The 17,590-nt window shown below is 42.6% G+C and overlaps 1 protein-coding gene across 4 annotated transcripts in view; it reads left to right on the forward strand.

Moving 5' to 3' along the window:
* Positions 1-17,590, forward strand: part of DLG2 (discs large MAGUK scaffold protein 2) — an 835,907-nt gene that overhangs the window by 1,690 nt on the left and 816,627 nt on the right. For all 4 annotated transcript variants that reach the window (XM_088668833.1, XM_088668834.1, XM_088668835.1 and 1 more), the window contains exon 2: positions 2,964-3,999. In XM_088668833.1, coding sequence (XP_088524959.1) covers positions 3,981-3,999 — 19 coding nt within the window. In that variant the 5' untranslated portion in view covers positions 2,964-3,980. The remainder of the gene's footprint in view (positions 1-2,963; positions 4,000-17,590) is intronic.

Genomic DNA, 17,590 nt, shown 5'->3' on the forward strand with positions numbered 1-17,590 from the left:
ACGTGCTTTCGAACTGCTAGGTTGGCAGGAGCAGGGACTGAGTGGTTGGTTGAGGCTATTGAGTCAAAGGTTAACTCACCGCCCCTCTGGAATTGTCTTCTCTTCTCAGTTTCTGGCCACTTCACATTGGTCTCTTCCCCCACCCCCCAAAAAACTTGCATCAGGCCCTGCCTCTGTTTTCTGCTTGCTCCACTCTTTGCCACCATTAGTACACTAACTAGTCTGCCTTGTAAAGTGATCACCAGCCCCAGCAGCAGTTACTGACCCGGCTCACTTCATTTTTCTCCTAGAACCACCCCACACATAGTGAATCTTGCCTGGTCACTGGTCCAGTGTTAGAAACTGAGATATGAAACCTAAATGACACCTTAAACCAGGGGTCAGCAAACTTTTTCAGCAGGGGGCCAGTCCACTGTCCCTCAGACCTTGTGGGGGGCCGGACTATATTTTGAAGAAAAAATGAACAAATTCCTATGCCCCACAAATAACCCAGAGATGCATTTTAAATAAAATGACACATTCTACTCATGGAAAAGCATGCTGATTCCCGGACCGTCTGCAGGCTGGATTGAGAAGGCGATTGGGCCGCATCTGGCCCCCGGGCCTTAGTTTGGGGACCCCTGCCTTAAACCCAGGTTATGGGTGCTGCAACTGTGTGTAGGCACACTTTTTATATAAAAATACAAAGCTGAAAATTAATGAACTGCAGCTAAAATCATATATTCATTTTTCACATTGTCTAGTCCTTATCTGAAGACTGCAAAAAATCAAAGCCATACTTCCCCTGCGTGGTCCTCTAATATTCTTATGAGGGTCCCTTCTCCAGTCTTCAGAGAGTGTCTGGAAGTGGGGAGGCAGAAAAAGTTCCTCCTTTTCTTCCAGCAGTGGCAGTTTTAATCTGAAATCGTAGACGCAGTAATGGGCCCAGAGTTCAGAAACTGCTCGCATTAATGAAATTCCCTGTTGCAAAACGTGCCTAGAACAGTGGGAGTTTTGAACGCTGCAGTGGTCCCAGTCCATCCCATCTTCTTATGGGTTTTCTGCCCTGTCACTAGTTCTTTTCGCAGTCCACCTTGCTGGCTCATACCTTGCTGCTAACAGCAGCCACTCCCTCCACACTCTGCTTTTGCAGCTGAAGGGACGAGGCAGATGGCAACATTCAGGGGTCTGGCATCTGCAGACCTTTATACTATATCAATTTAAATTCCCTTTGTATGCATGCAGTTAACTATCACTTCATGCAACATCTACCTCGGTCCCTCACCTGCATTTCTGAACCTTTTTTTTAAAAAAAAATTCCCCTGAAACCCACTTTGGCCACTTGTGTACATTTGACACTGTTTCATGTTATCCTTCACAACCACTCAGTTTCTTCCCACAATGCTTGTAGTTGTACTGACACAGCTGCCATATTTCCTACATAACCTTTTTTATTTTATTTTTTGCAACTTCACACCATTGGGCACATCCTGCCTTTATACTCTGTTTATCCAATATCCCTTCAGATCCTTATACATGACCCACTTATCTAATCCTTTCATGTCCTTTCGCTCTGTGGAAACACAGAGTACTGCTTCATGTAGCCCGCTGCTCCTGCAATCAGTCTCCTTTTCCACATCCTCAAACCTTCCATGTTTCTACAATGGTGACAGTCCCCCTCAAGCTTGCATATCTGATGATTCTACTTGTCACTCAAGGACCCAGGTCTCTACACAGCTGTTCCACATAAAATACATAATGCATCTTTACTACACCCTTGTGCTTTTTCCACACAATTATCCAACTACTTTCTTAATGCTGGTCCAGTTCCTGAACCCTGCTCCTATGCTGAAAACCCCAATGGCCTAGCCCCAGGTGTTCTCATTGATACACACCGACCCACCTGCATGTGCATCCATTGCTATTTTACAGCCACAGCTGCAACCCAACTTCATTGTGTGACTCTGCTCTGTTGCTACAGTCAACTTTCTATACTACACTGTTTCACAAGTAGCGCTCTGTTGAACTTGCTTCCTGATCTTTGGTCCTTCACTGACTCAGCTCCTTGCACACTCTTCTTCACATGCATCTCTACCCTGTTCTCCACAACTCTTGAATCCTAATTTTCTGAATGCCATCAACTTGTAACTTGTCCCAGTCACTCTCATTCACCCTCTTCTGCTAGCTCTGATTCTACCTTCTGCTACCTTTATATTCCCTTCTTAACATTTTCTGCTTCCTAAACCCTGATTACTTCCCTGCTGTTTTAATGGACAGTGTTCTCAATTCCTATCTCCTTTATGTTTTCCTTCTCAAGTTCAGCTTTCATATGGACATTGACTCTACTCTTGCCACACCTCATCAGTCACCTCTTCCCAGCTTGCACAGAATTTCACTTGAAACCAAGCTGTCCACTTCTTCTAAACAGCCTTCCTCAAACTTTAATTTATTTTACTTGGCTTCCTAAAGTCAGCATTGTAAACAAACCCCCCAAATGTTACTGGCCTGAAAAAAGTTTTACTAACTTGCAGTACTGCCTGTGCCCCCTCCTTCACAGCCATCATGGAAAGATGTTATGTGCTGTTAGTCTCTTAGGTGGGGGGTTGGGGTGCAAATGGGCTGGTGGTGGAGGGATGAAGCAGTCAGTCAGTCCCTCTTCCAGCAGCCAGCTAACGCACCTGCATGGAATTCCTGGTCACCTACCAGGCAAGTGGTTAAATACAAGGCTACTTTAAATGTCTGCACTTAGTTTATTACTCTAATCCTTCCATTGCTGCACTGTACACTAGGATTTGCCCATCTCTCCCACTAACTTATTGCACCATTTTCACCCTTTGAAGATGCAGTGCAGGGTTACATGTAAGATGCACCATTGTGCTTCACATGTATAAAGTGTCATATTTGGAGACTCGTTCCCCCCTTAATCCTTTATTTTCAATGTTTTGGAAGGGAAAAACTGTCATTGCATTTTTTTCCCTTTGCAGGAAAAAAAAGAAGGAAAATAGGAGGTTATGGCGAGGCCAGCCAGCTGCAAACGGGAGAACTCCCGACTGACTTCATGGCCTGCTCTGTTAATATTCTAACATCTCTGCATAACATTTGGAGAAGCTCTGCTACAACTTTGCTCCTCTCTCATTAGGCAGCTGCTGCTGAGCAAAGAGTGAAATGGCAAGCAGTCAATGACTCCTGTGTACAACAGTCTGCTCCACCAGCCTGCCCTGTGAATAGCACTGTCACTTTAATAATTCCATGCTGAGGGATTGCTTTCAATCCTCTTGGGCTTAATACAAGCAAAGATCAGAGGACAATAAAGGCCAGAAAGCTGGGTGGAGAAAATAAAAATGAAAGTGACTGCTGTTTTGTAGCCGAATGAAACCTGGGAGGTTTTTTTCCTCTCCTAATACGCAGAAGACCATTGTGTGCATCCAGTGCTGTAGCTAACTGGCAAAAGTCACCTGTGATTGCAGCAAAAAACGTCTCTTTCAAGCTCTTCTGTCTTCCTCGGACGTTTATTTGGATTATTTGAGAACTGGTTTTAAACTTGGGTGATGCTGGAATGTGTTGAAGTGGATCATTTGGACTGCCAAGACTTGGACTGTGCCTTAATTGTATTTCCTACATTCACATAACTTCTTTTAAAAAAAAAGCCCCTATGCTGTCATAAGAGAGAATCTTATACAATTTTGTAGGCTGACGAGTGTTTTCTCTTGTATATTTTTGTAGATTGGGAAATATTTTACAGATTTTGACAAGTGCTCTGGCAAAAATTCTCTTAAACTTTTTTCTTCCTTGCTGTTTCCATGGGTTGTGTTGGAAGTTTTTAACTGGACAAAAACTGTGAGTGCCATTGTGGGAGATGAAGATGTAGAGCTCTGTTCCAAAGCTGAACTGTGTGTTTTGAATTGGATGGCAGACTTCTGACCTTACAAGTCAATCCCAGCGGGACTCTGTTGATACCGGTAAATAAGTGTTTGCGTCCAGTGCCAGAAATAACAGCGAGAATGCCGGTCAAGAAGAAAGGTGGGCTATGAAGCTTCCTATCTCATTTTTGTCTTATCTTTTTAACAAACTGGATTTCTCATACATGCAGTTTTACATTAAAAGCATTTGAATGGGAGAATGAAATTGTTGTTTGTTTGTTTTTCTGTGGAGAGGTGAAAGAGAAGCATTTCATGCATTTTGTTTTTCATGCAAAAGGATTCTTTACTTCAACTGGAATGTTTTAAAATCTGCTAGGACACATTTTGATCTCGAATGCTGGTTTCTCACAAACCTTTGTAGTTTATGTAGTACCAAGGTGGCTGTGGGTGGGGTATAGGAATGAGAAACCCTGCAATCTTGTACATACAATAATTCCAACAGTAACCATTTTTAAATAAAAATAAATAAATAGAATTTCTCTGAAGTAAATTTGTGGGCTTAGGGTTTATGGAATAGCTTCTAAGTAAGACTTGATTTTTTAAAAATAATAATAATAATTCAAATCAGTATTTAATGGTACACTAAAATGATAAAATCTTTCAGATTTGTCATTTTTCATTACTTTAGATATATTTCTAAAAAGTGCAACAGTATTCCTGTCATAGCCATCATTTAGCCAATAAAATACATGGAATATGTTTCAAGATTTCCCACAACAAGGTTTATATGTAAAATAAAACTGCTCATGAAAACAATATGATTTGAATAATTTTTTTTTAAAGTTATCTAATAATGAAGTAGTGTTGGGAGTTGTGTAGCTGTAGCTAAGCAGATTTTTTTTAAGTAGCACTACATTTCCCAACTACATTTTACAAAAATGTGTATATGATATATAACAACAGTGAGATGCTCATCATAAAGATGAGGGGGGTCTTATGAAGGGAGGGCTTGGCTGTTGTTGGGGGTGGAGTTCTTATAATGCATCTTTGTTCTTCTGCACATAGAGACACTTACCCCCCCCCCCCTGCTTACTAGCATCCCCAATGCTTTTCCTTTTCCTTGTAGGAATGGCAACCATTCACTTCTTTGGGAGATAGGCCTAGGGACACAATTGGCTTGCTCCCTGCATTTTAACCCACTGGGAATCCTATTTGCATAGCTCTGGGTTGTGTTTTTGGGTTACGCTACAGTGTGACATAACCTCGGCAAGCTGTTTTTCGGTTAGGGTTAGGGTTGAAACCTTTCCTGAGACCCTGGAGAGTACCACCAGTCAAAACAGAATAACAGATACAACTGAGCTACATGCACCAGTGGTCTGACTTTGAACACGTTACAGCTTCGCATGTTCAATGTCGCCATCAGTCCCTGCCCTGTGAAAAGCAGGGATATTTCCCTTTAATAGCAGCCATGATCAAAGGAGGTGCAACACATTTTTTAGAAAATGGTGTGGCTTCTCTTACTGGCGGTGGTGTCGCTATTGCTCATTTGCCACAATAATTAGAACTCTTGATGATGACTATGGTGCCTGTTCTGAGAAACGTGCCTTGGAAAGCCTGGAGCTGTGCTGGCATTTCTCCTGTCAAGCGGTTGTTTACTTAGAATAAAAGCACAGGATAAGCATTCTTAGGACAAGGCTAACATTTCTGGTGTCTGTGCCAGAAACAGTGATTACGTTGCCACTTTTTGTAATCTACGAGATCTCCTATCACACGCATGCAAGAACTTACTCATTCACGCCGAATCAAAGGGAGGCTCGGCACATACAGACACAGGGATCACTAGGCTGAGCTGCCTCCTGTACTGAAATTAATGTTTGGGCAAAAACACAGCATGCAGTTTCAGAGTGCAGATGGAGCCCTGGACTGAGGCAATCACATGCACTCTTTTTTTGCATCCATAAGCACCTTAAAAACCTTGTGATGTTAACTAGCTCCTTGATTTTGGGAACATTTCTTCCAAGCTTTCTCACACAGAATAACTTTCCCCCTGAAGTTATCTGCACATATACCAAGAAAAACTGGTTGTCCTCTCACATGGGGGCTTTGCTCTCTTGTTGCATTAGTTCCAACATAGCAGTTTTTTAAAACATGTAGATGGCAATTGTCTTTTCTATTTTAGTTCAAGCATAACCTAATCTGGCCAAGAAAGCCAAGTGATTTGCAATATTAAAGAACAGCCTTTCTACATTAAACAAGCATATCTCCCAGTAATGTATTATTTCATGTTACAGAAATATAGCTGAGATGTCTGAAGTCGTAAGGACCCTAAACTTGTTTCAGATTAATTTAAAGTTGTCTTAAATATACAACTTGCAGAATAGCATGGCAATCCCGTTTATAATGAATAATATTCATCCTAATCAGCTGAGGAAAGCCAAGAAGCATAAACAGAGGCCCCCAACCAAGACTGTGTGAGATTTTGGTGCCTGAGCAGAAAATCTAAATGGTGATACAATTAAAGTATTGGATCCTTCCTCCGACCAAGGAAGGTTTCTTCTCTCAGGAAGGGAGCTTGGATCCAATCCATAGAAAGCTAAATAATTGAATTGCTGCCCTTTAATATTGACTCACAATATATCTCTGCTTGCCTAATGGTAGGGCTAGCTTATAGCATCCAGAGAAGACTTTTCACAAAAGTTGTTACCAGTAATGTCCAGAATCATCCTGCTTAACGGTGTATCTGAACAAGCAAGCAGCTGTAAAGGTAATACTTTGCATGGATGTTAAGATGACCAAACAGTGTCTGAAACATTCAGGAGCTGACTGCTCTGTTAACAGAACATACTTAGAAGTGGTGTATAAACTGGTAGCATTCACTGTGAGTCCTGTAACTCATATATTAACTTAGTAGTGAGGTTATGTACATTTACAGTAGTTAAACATTGTTAGTAAACTACTAGTAGCAGTAGTCAAATATCCTTTAATGTTCATGGCTTGTGTTAGGGACAAGATTTGCAGTGGCACATTGAACTCAGTGAAACTTGCTTCTGAGGATTTCCACTGAAAGTCTATTAAATTTAGCTCAAGAAATATTGGCACAGATTTCCCCCCCCCCCCACCTTGCAAAAAAAGAAGACGTATTGTGCTAATAAGGAATCTCAGGAAGACAGGTTGGCATGGATTGCTCAAATGCACATTATGGATAAGCGTATAGCCCCTCTTCGTTTCGTTTGTTATTTGGACGGGGCATTCATTTGCTGATCAAATCTTTTCTCATGTATACATGAGAGCTGTTCTTAAGTCTTTGTGCACTGGAATGCACATTGCATGGGCTGTGCCAAGGGGGTAAGGTATTGTCACAGCACGTTTAATTCCAAGGTTGATGCTGGAGAAGAGTTCAGGGATCACTTAAGAGTTGTGTTTCATGCCCAAGTGCAAGATGAAAAGGAACAAGCCCCAGCCCCCCTATTGAAAGTGGGGATTGCGGCAGCAGTGGGGCTTCCAAGGAACACACGTGCACAGCGCATTTGCAAGGCCACCTGCCCCCCAGGCATTTCTAAGGCACACAGAGTATCTCAAGCATAGTTGAAGTGTGGGGATGAAACCCTGCCACTTCTCCAGTTCCAAGGGTGGGAGAAAGGTTGGAGTTTACCCTTCACTACGCTCACCCTGCCAAATGTCCCCCTACCTTTCATGAGCATGGTGTCGTGGACACTTGCTGTTGTGCAGCAATAAGTCAGCTTTTTAAAAATGCATTTTTGTAACTCTTAAGGCAGCGGCTGTTTTAAAAAGTCAAAAAAAATTAATAAAAAGAAGAAAAAGATAGTTGTGCTAAGCAGGGCAACAGAGGCCAGTTCTTCAAGCATCAATAGCATCACAGCTCCATGGGATATTGGACAACCATGGTTAAATATTAGGTAATCAGGGTTGGCACGCTGGGCAATTCCGCTGGCAAGTGAGAGAAGAGATAATCCATGCAGTGTGCTTGCCTGTGTATGCAAATACAACAATAGGTCTTCTGTGTAAAAAGGGAAATTATGAAGCAGTCCCCAGTGGGATTCCATGGGAAATCAATCCCTACCATTTCCCCTTTGAGAAATCTCTTGCTGTCAGTGGCCTTTTATTTGCCAGTAAAATTTTCAGGTTTTTTTTTGGGGGGGGGGTGTTGAGTGAAAGGAATTTGGAATATTTCTCCACTGTTTTGTTTACTTCGTATAATTTTGTTACAAGGACACAGAAGGAAAAAAGGCAGTTTACGGAGGCCAGATGTGAGGTTTTAATTTATGTAGGAGTGCTGGCAGCCAAGTTGCTGGACAGGGGTGGCTGTCCCCACGATCAGTGGGACTGGAGTACAAAAGTGGGTGGAGGCCAAAAAACAACAACCCTACTTTTATTTTTTTTTAAATGTACAGGTTGTGGATGAGTGGATTATAAAACCCCTTTGGCACAGAATCACAGCAAGGGAGCTGTAGGAATGGTCAGCGTTTTCTTTTGTAAATAGAATTTGCAGGGGATCCCACGAAAACCTTGGCATATCAGTCATTGAAAAATAAAATAAAAATTACATGAATAATACTTTAAATGGGAAAAAGTTGGCGGGGGGAGAATGATGGTGAGCACATTGGTCATTGTACAGAAAGGCAAATTCAGATCTAGTTTTCAAGTTGGCTTCTGTTCACTGGCCAAGATGGACCTGTGGTCTCACTTGGTATATAAAGAAGTTTCTTGTGTTCAAACGTGGTTCTCCACCTGGAGTCTTTAAGTAGTAAATTCCCAGAAAAGCTTTACTGCTTGGCTGTATAGACAGGACCAGTCTACACGAACATATTGTGCTTATTGTGGGCAGGTGAATTAAACTGGATCTAGGAAACCCAGCCAGATGGGTGGGATATAAATTATTATTATTATTATTATTATTGGAACAAGTTCCATAATTTGTCGTCTACCCCCTACTAAACACAAGCAAAACAAGGATGGAGGGTTATGGATCATTAGGAAAGGGAGTGAAAATAAAACTGACAGAATTGTAATGCTATAACCATACAAATCTGTGATGCGATAGCACTTGGAATATTGTGCATGGTTCTGCTTGCTGTGCCTCAAACAGGATATTGAGATCAGGGGTTTTGTTTTTGTTTCTTTTAGGGAGAGATTGGGGTGGGGGTGGGGCTAGAGCAGGTGTCAGGAACCTTTGCCCTTCCAACTGTTGCTGAACTACAGTTCCCATCAGCCCCAGACAGCATGGCTAATGGTGATGCATGATGGGAGTTGTAGTTCAACCACGTCTGCAAAACCGAAAGTTTCCCCACACCTGGGCTAGAGCAATTCCCCCATGAGGAAAAGTGACAATATTTGGGTTTGTTTGGGTTTTTTTTTTAGTTTATAAAAGGCGAGTAAGGAAGAACATTACAGAGGTGTATAAGACTGTGCATAGCGCAGAGCAAATAGATTGAATCTTCTCTCTCACACACACATATAATATTAAAATTGGGGGGGTCATCCAATGAAGCTGGGTGAAGATTCAGGACAAAAGAAGTTACTTCTTCATACAGTGCAAAGTTAAACTAAGGAATTCATTTCCACAAGATCTACTGATTGCCACCAACCTGGGTGGCTTGAAAAGAGCAGTAGAAAAAAATTCATAAGGCTTAAGTTTTTCCCTCCCTGGTTGGAGGCAGTATGTCTCTGAATGCCAGCCAGTGGCAATCTACAAGTTGTTGGGAGATCACTATGGCATGCAGGATCTCATTGTGGTGTGGGCTTAGTAAAGTACATCTAGTTAGCTGCTATGAAAACAAGGCACCAGATTTGATGGGCTTTTGGGACTGATTCAGGAGGGCTCTTCTTTTGGAAATGTGTGACGGAGAAAATGTGTTTGCTTGATACTGCAATGCTCAAGAAAAGTATTGTTTTTAATGCCAGTAGAGGAGTAAAGTTTATGTCTTGCATTCATGGGGGGAAATATTAGTTAACGTATATAGATTGGTGCTTTTGGTGGGCTGAAAATCAGCTTGAATTATAGCACTTTTAGCTCAATATATGTTGACAACTTTGCTTTATGGGTAAACAAATGTTGCCCATACTTTTCAGTCCCCCATTCCCACTTAGCTCTTATGATGCAGATATTTACAAAGCTGCCAGATGGGAAACATCAGGTGGTCTAAAACTGTTTTGAAAGACAATACATTTTGGCTTCCTAATATGTTATTTTGCCCTTCTAATATACCCCCCCCCCAATAATAATCCCTTCCCTGCTAATGGCTTTTAGGTGGCTCTTTGCAGACTTAACAAGGCAGTGGGGTCTGTGTCAGAAGTCCCATGTTATTGACAAGGCTTTAATTTTCTGCTGCATCACGTGGCAGTCTTAGCCTGTGTGGCATACCGTTTTGCCTTGCATACTGTTGAGATATAGCTCACGTTTGGATCATGGTTGTAAACAATAGCACCAAAATCTAGGGCTTATTCTGTTTGTTCTGCGGGATAATTGGATGACTGAAAAACACTTTAACTACAGGGATGCTCTCTGTGATTGTGCCGACAAAGAGTGATCTCACTTAGACATGGTGAGCTAGTTCGAATACAAAGTGGCACAGCTCACCCTGTTAAGAAATTGCAAAGCAGATGCAGTGGAAGAAATAAGCCATTGGGCAAGGCTGTGCCACACATTTACAGCTCCATCTATTGCAGGCACCTATTTCCTTGAGACTTATTCCCAGGTATGCGTGAATAACACAGGAGTCTCAGAATTTGTTTAATATAGTCTTTCAATCACCACTGAGAACTATATAGTTCTGCGGGTGGGGGGTGGGAAAATCAAACGGAGAAACTGCAATAAAAGGTTGCAGTGTGCCATGTTCCTTTTCTTCCGATCGCCAACATTTCACGGCCACTGAGCACGCTCGGTCCTCAGTCCTCATTTGAATGTTTTTGAGTTCCTCTTGTAGGGTTTTTGTAAATATTTTCCGCAAATCTTCGGGTTTCCTTTTGGCTACATGAGGACCATAACTCAGATAATGAGTTTACAATTAGTATACCAGATTCTAAGGACAACCCCCCCCCAACAACAACTGCAGCTCCCATATTCATTGACGGAACATCTCTAGCATTTCAACTCCCAGTTTAGAGAGAAGAGCCTAGCTTCTAGAGACCCAGGGTAGGAGCTGAACCATCTAGAATGGCAAATCTAGCAACTCTAGAGTTGCCATATTTTGAAGAGCAGAAAAGAGGACACTATAAGAATTCTCATATTTTAAATACCCTTACTATAAGTAGGCTATAGAAGCTGTGATATATTGTTGAGGCGGGCAGGAGAAGAGAAGAAGAAAACAAGTCTTCAACCACCAGTTATGTCTATGTCTCATCCAGAAAGTATAACCAGACACATTCTGGCAAATTTAAAATATGCTAGTACAAAGTTGGTGTCAGTTTGCAATAGTTAGTTATGCTCTTCAGGAGCTCATAAGTAGGGATGGATTAATTTGTATACAGTACAGTCAAACCTCGGCTCCCAAACGCCTCTGTTTTGGAACGTTTCGGCTCCCAAACGCTGAAAACCTGGAAGTAAATGCTCTGGTTTTCGAATGTTTTTCGGAAGCTGAATGTCCGACGCAGCTTCTGTTTGAGTCGGAAGCCGCGCCTCGGTTGTCGAACATTTCGGAAGCCAAACAGACTTCTGGAACGGATTATGTTTGACAACCAAGGTTTGACTGTATTTTGGATTGTCTCAGTTTCTTATTTCCCCAATCTTAAGTACAGTTCTCCTTACACATATTTCTGCATGCCTTTTTGCCAAGCATATGCTAGCTTTGTAAAGCAATTTCCAGCAATAAAATAACACATGTTGCCTGTTATTTTCAGTAGCGTGTGCATTTCAATACACATTTTACCCTTGTAAACACATTTTTGAACCCCTTAAATGGCTGGAGAACTTGAATCGCATTGCAAATTTTGAAGGGTGACTGAAATGTACTCGGAGTCGAGAGTGAATTTCATGCTCTTTATTCAGCTCATAGTCATCAAGGAGAAGAGGAGAAGAAGAATGGCTCTTTTCCCAAAACCATCTGCTTATATACATTATTTACACAATGGGCCTTGCGTGATTGGCTACTTCAGGGCTACACCTGTGGGCCAATTATATTGTGGATTGACTTCTGCCTGCAGCCTGATTGGCTGCTCCTACAGGCCAATCAGGTAGCAGATTCACTTCTGCCAGCCGCCTGATTGGCTGCTCCAGCAGGCCAATCAGGTTGCGGATTCACTTCCACCTGGAGTTGGATTGGGTAGCTCCCGCTGTTTCTGAATCCTATTGTTCTAGGATTCAGCTCAGTACATAACACCGACTTTTCCCAATTTGCATATTGTTTTGGAACTGCAAATTGAATGCCTGCCCATGAGGGTGTTGAATGTTGGCATCGCACAGACCCCAAGGTCCACCCCTGACACAGGAGTACATTGCTTGGGAAAAAGCCACAAAGAGGCTGGTCTGGTTCATAGCTAACTCTCTGCAATTTGCTTAGGGGAAGTATATCCTGTCATGCAAGGTCTGTGGCTCAGTCAATGAACTTTGCATGCAAAAGCCCCCAGGTTCAATCCCCAGCATCTCCAGGCAGGACTGGGAGAAACCAGTGATCTGACTCTTATTACAATGCAACTCCCAATAGGTACTGGACAGGGGTCAAAAACCAGACTTCCTGTTGAGTGCCTTTATAATCAACTACTGTGCAGTATTCTACCGATATACAAGCTGTGCACAATGGCGGACTTTGGGCTCTCAGCTTCCAGTGGTGCTGTGTGCGCCTCTTTGTGCTCCATTCTACAGAATTATCACACTATCCTAAGGCCACCCAAGCAACTGGATATTCATGTCATGGAACTGCAGAGGGAAAACCTGAAATTACGTAAACCACGACACAATAATAAACTCATGTTTATAATGCATTTGCATTCCCCCCCCCCCCCGCTTGAGATGGATTGCTGCAGCTTAGCCACTCCAAAGCTAGACAGCATTTCTACCTTGTTAGCTAGAATTTAAAATAATCTGATTAAAACGATCCAATTGCGTTCTAGGGCTACAGTTTGCGCCACTTTAGCTGGTTAGTATTTTGCCTCCCATGTTGGCATAGGCTCGCCACCTTTAAGCACTCCCTCCTCTTGTGCCTTTTTATAGCACCCGAGTCGCCGAAATGTAGTAGATGAACACTTCTCCTACCAAGGAGACCAAGTAGAAGGCAAAGTTTTGCCTGTTTCAACACCTTCTTGCTATACTGTTATTAAAAGGCATAGGAGCCAGGCAAGTTTAAAAAGGAAAGTTGGCAACCCCAACATTTATTCCATGAAGTATGTGGGGAGGGGACCCTCTTTCCAGGGGTGGAGGAAGGGGGGATGCGGTGGGTACTGGTCATGCCAGGTTTCACCACTGAGGGGGGTGACCAGGGCCGGATATAGGTGTGATGAGGCCCTAAGCTACTGAAGGTAATGGGCCCCTTTATATGTCCAGCTGTCCTTTGTCAACAACAAATTGTCGCCGTTTTTTTTGTGTTGAATATATGCTATATGGTAATTTATGGACCTAATAGGTATCTAAAGCCATTTGCACATAACAAAATATGTATGTGCTTTCATTTTTGATTATTGCTTGATTATTGCTTTCATTTTATGGATCAATGGTCTTCTTAGATCAGGCATCCCCAAACTTCGGCCCTCCAGATGTTTTGGACTACAATTCCCACCATCCCTGACCACTGGTCCTCTTAGCTAGGGATCATGGGAGTTGTAGGCCAAAACATCTGGAGGGCCACAGTTTGGGGATGCCTGTCTTAGATAGTGAAATTCATGTTAAATTGCTGTTTTAGGGGTTGTTTTTAAAAGTCTGGAATGGATTAATCCGTTTTGCATTACTTTCTATGGGAAAGCGTGCCTTGGTTTTGGAACGCTTTGGTTTTGGAACAGACTTCTGGAATGGATTAAATTTGAGATCCAAGGTACCACTGTATATAGAAATGAGCAAACCAGTGATATTTTCGGGAGCAGTTTAGCAGGAGGGGCCCATTGGTTACGTCATAGGAGCCTACACAACACAAAACACTGTTGCTGTATGTAGGTTTTATTTTATTTGTTTTTTATCTTACATTTTGGAAATGTACATCCAGGTTTTTTTTCTTTTAATTTTTGTTGGGGGGCCCCAAGAGAGTGGGGCCCTAAGCTATAGCTTGTTTAGCTTATACGTAAATCCAGCACTGGGGGTGACAAAATGCCGGGTGGCACTCATCCTGAGTCCTGAAGCTCCCCCGAGCCACACGTCTCTCCTGGGAGAGATGCGGTGGCTGGGTGCACGCAGGCTCTGTGCTGCCCAAGCAGTCTGCCAGCTGCCTCCCCCCCCCCAGCTGTAGGACGGCTGAGTGAGAGGAGGCAGGCAGACTCCGGAGGCCCCGAGGTGCCAGAGCGGCTTTCCTCCGCCGCCGCTGCCTCTTTCCCACCCCTCAAGCTGCTGTTAGCCCCGTGGTGTGGGTGTCCCCCTCACCCACGCCAGGACTAATAAGATGTAGGGAAGATTCAGCAAACGGTGTGGAGTAAAAATAGTTATACCATATTGACCCAATCCCCCACATCCACAAACTGGCTTGAATGCAAACTGAGCGGAGCCTATATTTGGGAGCAGTTTATACTCGGTTGAATACAGTATGTCTTATATGGAGTCAGGCTGTTTGTCCATTTTAGCTCAGTATTATCTAGGATGACAGGCAGTGGCTCTCGAAGGTCTCTAGCATAATCTGTTGCTGGCTATTAAGTGGAGATGGCCGGGATTGAACCTGGGATCTTGTCCGTGCAGAACGTGTGTTGCATCACTGATCTATATAGCTAGGGCTGAGAGAATGTGCCTATTTCAGTTTCTCCCGGTTTCTCATTTTTTCCAATCTTAAGTTCAGTTCCCCACATTTTCACAACAACATGCCATTATTATTATTATTATTATTATTATTATTATTATTATTATTATTAGCCGTCATGAAAACTCGCCAGCATTTTAGTGCAACTTCCTCCTAATATACACATATCTCCATGCATTCCCCCCCTAATATACAGTTTTCAAAAGCAGTTTCATTTCCGCATGTCTCTCCACACACCCTGCCGATGTATACATTCCATGCTCACTGTAACCCATTCTATATTCATTTTTGTGTTTTTGTGGTTTTGGATTTTTAGAATTGTTAGTTGCTTGGTAGCCAAAGGTCTCCAACTGACAAATAACACTCTTAAAAAGACAAAAACAAAATATAATAATAATAATACAGTGGTACCTTGGGTTAAGAACACAATCCGTTCCGGGACGCAGTTCGTAACCTGAAATGGTCGTAACCCGAAGTGCCATTTTGCGCATGCGCAAACCACGTTTTGCACGTTTTGTGCGTTTTGCGCATGCGCAAACCACGTGCACCACTTCTGCGCATGAGCAGAACGTGTGTGCGGTGAAAATACTTCTGGGTTTGCGGAGTTCGTAACCCGAGTTGTTCGTAACCCAAGATACGACTGTAATAATAATAATAATAATAATAATAATAATAATAATAATAATAATTTATTTCTACCTCGTCCATCTGGCTGGGTTCCCCCAAACAAAAACAGCAGCCACAGGAAGTTTTGGCACTACCAAACTCTGGCAGCTACGTACAAATTACTTGGTTGGAGAACGGCATTGCGAAATCTGGAGAAGTGCAAATTATAAAGGATGACTGTGTTTTGGTTTGCATATTGTATTAGACAGTGAGAATTTGGCAGGTTTGCCTTTAAATGCAAACTGAATGAAATCCCCCCCCAGTAGTAGCACTTCTTCAGAATAAAACACCTCCCCCCCAAATATCCCTATGATCCCCAAACACCATTCATCTAATTGAATTCAAGGCTCTCATGCCCACCCTCGAAAGTAAAAATCATGAGATTTTCTCACAGATGTCTTGTAGTTTGGCCTTGAGACACTGAAAACAATTGTGTCTTTGAAGGCTGGAGATTTGTTTGCTTCGATTGCTTTTTTAAAGAAAAATTAAACAATAAAACAGTTACCAGTGGGTATATCTTGGGAACAAGTAGATGATTTGTAGGGGGAACTGTGGGAGGAATTTACAGTGGGAGATGTGGTGGGTTTTAGCACTTGAGAAATGTACATTTGCAGTAATTTCTAAATTGTGGGCTGGGACACCCTAGACTTCAAGTATGCTGTGGGGCCCAAAAACAAACCAGAACTTTAGGTTTGTACATTTAAACTGGATTAACACCCTTTGTCCTGGAGCAACGAATCCACGTAAGAAAACAGCCGTGGACTTCTTGTGCTTTGGAAAGGGATGGGGAAAATGCATGAAAAGTGGGTTTGCTAACAGAAAGACATGTAGAGAACCCTGGTAAGCAAAGTGGGGTGAAAGCAGGGCCGGATTTAGGTTTGATGAGGCCCTAAACCACTGAAGGTAATGTCAACGACAAATTGTCACTGTTTTTTGTGTTGAATATATGCTATATGGTAATTTACAGACCTAATAGGTATCTGAAGCCATTTGCACACGTTGCCATGCAACCCATCCATGCAGAATGTAGGCACCCTATATATACAGGTAGAAAGGAGCAAACCAGTGATATTTTAGGGAGCAGGCTAACAGGCGGGGCCCATGACTTACATCTTAGGAGCCTACACAACACAAAACACTGTTGCTGTATGTAGGCTTTATTTTATTTGTTTTTTAAACTCATATTTTGGAAAGCGCATCCAGGTTTTTTTCCCTTTAATTTTTTTGGGGGCCCCCAACAGAGTGGGGCCCTAAGATATAGCTTGTTTAGCTTATACGTAAATCTGGCACTGAGGATGACAACTGTCTTGCAAGCAAACCAGGATGTATGCTCAGTGAAGATTGGAGGTAATCCAACCTCCATCTAAGATTTGTGGAAGCTAATCAGGATGAATGCTCAATCCATAAATCATCTGGAGGGACCCAATAGCGCACAGATTTCTGCATGCACAATGAAAATTTCCCACCTCTCCTCCGCTGGTGCATCCCCTGAATCTGTTCTGGGGGTTCCTATAACAGATTCTAGGAGGGTATGGGGTGTGCAGAACGAGGAGGGGGAAATTCCATTGTGCAAGTGGGAATCCTTGCATTCTTGCATCTTTTTAGTAGAATACTGCCCCTCACTGTGCGGCCCTCAGCACCTGCTGCCTGAGGCAGCTGATTCTCGCTGTCTAATGATAGAGCCGACCCTGGTTGCAATTGGACTCTGGTTACAAGGGAAGCATCTCTTGGGCGTCTTTAGGCTGATTTCCTCCTGTTAGTCCAGGGAGTTTCTGGCTTAAACATGAAATGATTGTGTGGTTTTCAAGGCTTGCAGCCAACTGATTGAGTTGCAGAAAGCAGGCATAATGGGAATGATGCTCATTTGAACCAAGAGAAAGAGTGCAAAATTAATTACAAATGCAAATATGTTTGAGTCCTAAGAATAGCTGCCTTTGTGCACTATAAATATCCAAGGTACAGCTAATCATCTATTCTCACCCAGTGAAGGGAAAGAATCATGAATTGTGAGCCATCAGTTTCACAGTAGAGTCTCCTTTGAAGGGTTATCAAGCAGCCAATACTGATCAGTAAAGTAACGCATCAGGTAACCAGGATTGTTTGTTACCTGTCCTTGCTAAATCTCCATTTTGCATCTATTTTTTACCTTTTGGGGATGCTTTGTTAAAATGTTCTTGGTGTGACTTGTTAGAGCTGCCA

The sequence above is a fragment of the Zootoca vivipara genome, chromosome 4 (assembly GCF_965207765.1).
Source record: "Zootoca vivipara chromosome 4, rZooViv2.hap1.1, whole genome shotgun sequence".
NCBI lineage: Eukaryota > Metazoa > Chordata > Lepidosauria > Squamata > Lacertidae > Zootoca > Zootoca vivipara.